The sequence below is a fragment of the Amaranthus tricolor genome, chromosome 1 (assembly GCF_026212465.1).
Source record: "Amaranthus tricolor cultivar Red isolate AtriRed21 chromosome 1, ASM2621246v1, whole genome shotgun sequence".
Taxonomy (NCBI): domain Eukaryota; kingdom Viridiplantae; phylum Streptophyta; class Magnoliopsida; order Caryophyllales; family Amaranthaceae; genus Amaranthus; species Amaranthus tricolor.
In genome coordinates, this window is record NC_080047.1 from 38541109 (window position 1) to 38547389 (window position 6281).

Below are 6281 nucleotides of genomic sequence, written 5' to 3' on the forward strand. Positions count from 1 at the left end.
ATCTTACTACATTCACTTCAGGTAATAATTTTTTTTTCTTTTTTCGAAAATTTATGGTTTATGTTTGTTCATGAAGTTTCAATTAAATGCAGGTTCATAAACTTGCAAATTACTACACCTTGGTGATCTACAGCTTATTAAGGTACCTTTTTATTATAAATTTTTTAGTTTTTTTGTTTTCTAAAAGTATGTCATTTAAAGTGGTCATTTATACTTAAACTCTATAAATATGTCAAATGTACTTGTTATTTGCTATGATTTTCATAATGTGATTGTTTGTTCATGAATTTAATGTAGAAAATGTTTGAATTTAATGTAGAGAATATTTGAATGCAAACCCTAATTTTGAACAATGTACTTGCTTTCTTATGAACTTGATGGTGATGTTGATTTTGTACGTATTGTTGTAGAAATGGCTTCATTTCGTGTGACTGTTGTATGTTTTTGGAATAATTCAATTCGATCAAGTATTAGCAATGTTAAATATGTTGGGGGAAGACGTAAACTGTTTGCATGCAACTCAAACATGGATTTGAATGAATTTAAACATCTTATATGCTCTAACATTGGCATTGACACTACAAGAAGTACTGTTAATGTAAGTTTTAAGTACAATATGACTGGAGAATTGTTAGCTCTTCCGGTTGAGGATGAGGAGGCCATAGATGCAATGTGGGAGTATTCAAAGTCTACCTCTATTCCTTCTTTAGAGTTATATGTAGAAGAGGTACCCCTAGGAAATCAAGATGTCAATGTTGTAGAAACAATTGCATTCCTGAATGTAACTTCTTCTGCTCTTTCTCATACGCCCTTCCCTACCCAAGAAACCCAAAATCCTATATGCCATCTTCCTCTTCTCCTTCTAATGAATCCAATCAACTTCAAATTCAAGTCTCAAATGATGATACTTTTAACTTAGAAGATACAAATGAGCCTTGGGGTGATGTTAATAGTGAGAATAATGAATTCATTGAATCTCATTCTGAGGACGATGTGGGTGTTGACGAGGAGGCTCACAACACTAGAACTTGCACGTCAAGGTAAACAGTATCTGTATTTGAGTATATAAACATAAAGACTATGAAACAAATAAATAACATAAGTAAACAATTTGAGTATTTCTTAAGTCTTTTTACGTATAATCATAACTACAACTTAGTTATTGTTGAATTGCAGTACAGATGGATCCAGCAGCTCCAGGCCCTCGAGACCCTAGTGTACTGACGATGCAGGCGGATCATAGGAGCAGTGTACTATGGGATGTTCAGGTTAGTGAACTTAGTATTTTGAATGTACATGCCTTTATACTTTAACTTTATGCTAATATAATCTTTGTGTTTAGGTGTCCGACGTGGAGACCATAAACACTAGACATCCACGTAATTTATTAATTACACTTTCACGTGCAGTTTCGATGGGATCCTTACCCCGCTGAGGCATACGCTGCATTGCCTCAGCACTCAGGGATCTTGTCAGGGGCGTGGAGAGCCTCTGTACATTTGATATGCGTCGACATAGTCGAAGTGCATCTCCCTAAGCGCGTATTGCGCCAATTTGGGATGGTACAGGGCATCCCGCCGCCTTGTGACACAGTGGCGGATCTCCATCACAGCTCACGCAAGGGTCGGGAGCCCAAGAACTGGTTGAAGATCAACTGGCACCATATAGCTTGTTGGGATCACGGGCTGGAGCTGCTGGCCCAAGGTGCGTCGATCGAGGCTGTAGCCACACCTACTTCGGCGGATTACATGCCGTGGTTCCTCTCCATCACTCGTCGATGGATGACACCACGAGGTATTATCGTGGCAGCCAAATACGCTCCCGCAGCACCGACGATGACACACTTTGTAAGTATTCTTCAACGTTGATTATTATCCATAGAACTTACATGTTATACATTTCATTAATACTTCAGTCTTAATGCAGGCACAGGGCATTGCATCTGTCATCAGCTCCACCCAAGTGGAGCCTGTACGAGAGATTGCCCAAGGCATACTCCTAGGAATAAAGATTCAGCACTTCATTCCAGAAGTCGCTGTGCCCGACACCACTATGGACAAGCAGGGGTCATCTCCTCATCATTCGACGTTCATCTTGAGGAGGTAGACTTAACGTGCCCCGACTATGGTGTCGGGTCCTCACAAGGTGCTGGATCATCACAGTATCAATCACCTCCCCTACCCGAGCGTCATGCGACGCCTCTTACTATCGTAGGAGGCGTCGTAAACCGTCACAGTTAGACAGGGTACAGGAGGAGGATTAGCATTAGTATACTGTTTGTATATATTGAACATTAGTGACATTTTGTATATATTGAACATTTGTACATATTCAATATTTGTAACATTTGGACTTTTGTGTATAATTTTTAATATATATGTAGATGTATATATTTTTATCGTATTATCACACGTTTATTATGAATGAAATGATGTTAAGTACTCAGAGTTTTCGGCGATGAATCATTCCGCCAAGAATGCAGTATGAATTTAATCAAAAACAAACAGACAATCATATTCAAATAGGGAAAATGCTCTCGAAAATTCAACACAATTTCATTCATGTTCAACGAATCCATATCAAATTACATAGTTCATTCGTTAAGTTAAACCACCGCCGTTAACACCCACATTGCTTCTTCAACTTTCTCATAATTCTTTCAGTCTCTTCTTTCCTATGTTTCATATCATCTATTTGTCTCTTGAGATTCAATACCTCATCTTTAAGGTCTTGTTTTTCTTTTTCACGCGATTTGGTACCCTTCGGAGCAACCCACCTAAAGTACGTGCATCCGAATCCTTCATCCAACTAGAAAGGACAAGCAACAAAATCACGGCCAGGATCGACGTCGCTCCAATCTGTATTAATCTCAACTTCATAACCACAATCACAAAGCTCTTCAATAGAATGCTACTGTGACATCTACGAAACACATATGATATAGTAACATAAGCAAACAATTCAAAAATAATATTTACATTTATAAATTGAGAATAATACTAACATAATACTTTATGTTACCTTCAAAATCGATTAACTAGAACAAGAATGATGGAGTTTGGATACAATGAAGTAGGGAGATGATGGAGTTATTTATAGAACATAATAACAACGGCTATTTTCAACTTCATAACGGCTATTTTTCAATTTTACAACGGTTAGTTTAAATTATACAAAAAGATCAACAAAAGTCAAACCAGGTCAAGGGATATGTCGCTGCTAGTAACAGCGACATTATGTTTGACCAGTCAAACATTAGGTCGATGTTATTAACAGAGACATATCTCTTGACTAAATTGTTGACCATTTCTTTTAATTCGTTGTTAGTAAGTGCGAGTATACACCAAGCCTAAGTTTGAAAGCAAAGACGCTTATTTTGGAAATAAAGTTTGAACGAAGCTTATTTTTTGAATAAAGTTGTTAAATAATCTTATTTTTTTCAAATTTTTCTAAATCACTATCATGTTGAACTTATTTTCATGATAATCGTTGGGGTTTTAAGCATGTTAACTATGTTCGACTCAAAAATTAAGGGCTTTAATATTAAATTACAGAGTATATATTAAGTGTCTAAAAATATAAAGTTGTTAGAAAAAGATTGAACAAGAAAGTTAAATGCGTATCAAAGTAAAGTGATAGAGAGTGAAAGTCAAAGGTACAATTTTTCGTTTCAATTTTAGATTTAAATATTTTTAAAAATTGGACTGGCTCATTTAAATAATCTCTTTAAAAGACCTTCTCAAACGAGCATTTATGATTGTAAATATATATACTTCATCCGTACTTTTTTACTTGTAATATAGTTGAGTTCGGTGCTATTTATCAAACAAATTGACTTTCATATTGTTGGTAATTTAAAAGTTAAAACATAGTCATATAAGATTTTGTTTAAATCGTCTCAATTCAAAATTTATTAATTTCGAGTTTTTATAATTTTTCAATATGTATAATTAGAGATCTTAACGACATAATTCGTACGATAAAAAATATAAAAAAGTAAATGGTACAACTAAATAATAGTAAATATATGCCAAGCATTGTTGTAGCTCACAAGAAAAACATGTGTATATTTAATTAGTTGGACTAGGGTCTACTAGTACAATAATAATAATAATAATAATTGTCCTCCTGGTCCAAAATTTTCCGTTGTATCTATTAGGGGGCTTTATTAAGGAAAAAACAATAATGGGTTAAATTTTTCTAACATAATTTGATAATTAGATTGGGAGAAGATCTTAGTTAATAACGGTTATTTGTGAGGTTAACAAATCATCTTTATGGATTTAATAGGGTGAAAGATTGTTATTTTAATTTTTTTTTAATTTTGTTTATTTTATTATTATTTTTTTTTTGTCTTTTTATGATAATTTATAAATCACGGTTATTGATTAGTAATTTTTGCTAGATTGGAACTAAAATTTTCTTGGAGTACTTTATGTGAGAAATAATTGTCTCTTTATCAACGCTATGAATCTAAGCGGGTCCTTGGCATTAATTAAAATTTTACTCCCCATTACATCAATTGAACAACACAATTAACTAGTCATTTCCTACTATATATATGAACACATTGAACCCTAGACTTCCTCCATTGCAATTCATTCCATCTTTATACCCAAATTATATTAAAATACCCATCTTTCTTTTCTTACATATACTAAAAAAATGGGTGAGGTTAAGTTAATATCAGAATTTTATGTAAGACCTCAAGCAGAAGTTAACAAATCCAATCAAAAATACTACTTGGTTCCTTCGGAATTAAATCTGTTGTTATTAAGCTACTTAAAATGCGGTTACCTCTATAAAAAACCACAAGATTTTAACACTGTATTATATTTCGAAAAGCTTAAACTCTCACTTTCTATGGCTCTAGTTCATTTTTATCCTTTAGGAGGCCAACTTGTTACAGAAACGTATGAGCATGATCATTCCTCACGCATTTTCGTTGATTTCTCTAAAGGTCGAGGGGTTAAGGTGATTCACGCCATAGCCCCTGACCTTAGACTTGATGATATTATTTCTCCCAACAATGATATTCCCATGGTGGTTCGTTCATTTTTTAGTTTTAACGATCAATTGATCAACTATGACGGACATATACAACCTTTGGCTCTTTTTCAGGTGACAGAGCTTAAAGATGGGGTGTTCTTAGGAATATCCATCAACCATTGCTTAGTCGATGGTACGTCTGCTGTTCATTTCCTAAGTACATGGTCTAAATTTTTCATGTCATCATCATCATTACCACCATCAATTTCTCATGTACCCATCATCCGTCCTTCATTTCTTAACAACATACAAACAAATAATAAACTCCCTTACATAAAACCTAGTGAGTTTGTAATCAGAACAACACCAAACAATGGCATAAGGGAGAGAATCTTCCACTTCTCCAACAACACCATAGCAATGCTTAAGTGTAAGGCTAACTCCCAAGCTTCACATTATCAACATAAAATCTCATCCCTTCAAGCAATATCAGCTTTTATATGGAGGTCTATTTCTCGTGCTAGAAACTTACACTCAAATAACTTAACAAGTTGTACAATGATTACGGATCTTAGGCCTAGATTTACCCCTCCTTTATCACGACATTGTTTTGGTTGTTTCTTAAATGAAGCTGCAGTAACAGTGAATATAACTGACCTACTTTCCAATAATTTGGGATGGGCCGCCTCACTACTTCACGAAAAGGTGATCAGATTAGATGATAAAGTGGCTCGACACGTGTTTTGTAAGAGTCCGGAATTGGAAATCTCTTGTAATGCTTCAAGTGGGCCCAACCCGGTGATTGTTGTTGGATCACCAAGGTTGGATCTTTATGGATGCGAATATGGGTTGGGTAGACCTTTGGGTGTTATAATTGGAGCTGATAATGACGATGGAGAAATCACCATTTCTTCAAGTTCTAAACTTGATGGGAGTATGGATGTTCAAGTTTCGCTTGCCTCTTATGCAATGAATGCTCTTTTATTAGATCAGGAGTTTATGAGTTTCACTTCCTATATAAAATCAACTTTATAATTTCACAAATTTTTGGATGAGAGGTTCTTTTTGAGAGATCATCTCTGATTAGATTGACTTATAAAGGAAAATATAAAGTAAGGGTAGGCAATAAGCTTTAGTGGATTGGGCCTGAGGGAAGAGACTGGTTGTAATAATTTTGATTTTTTTTTTATTTCTCTTTATTTTCCATTTTTCATGTGTATACGCCATGTTTGTTTGAGTTTAAGTCTAAATTTCTAGCTATTTTATTTTGGGAAAATTGTCAAAAATAAATC

The 6281-nt window shown here is 34.6% G+C and overlaps 1 protein-coding gene across 1 annotated transcript; it reads left to right on the forward strand.

The window, feature by feature from the left end:
- Positions 1-4665: 4665 nt before the first annotated feature.
- LOC130810476 (uncharacterized acetyltransferase At3g50280-like) lies at positions 4666-6024 on the forward strand. The gene has a single exon (XM_057676555.1). It carries the CDS (start codon positions 4666-4668, stop codon positions 6022-6024), a length of 1359 nt encoding a protein of 452 aa, XP_057532538.1.
- The last annotated feature ends 257 nt before the right edge of the window (positions 6025-6281 follow it).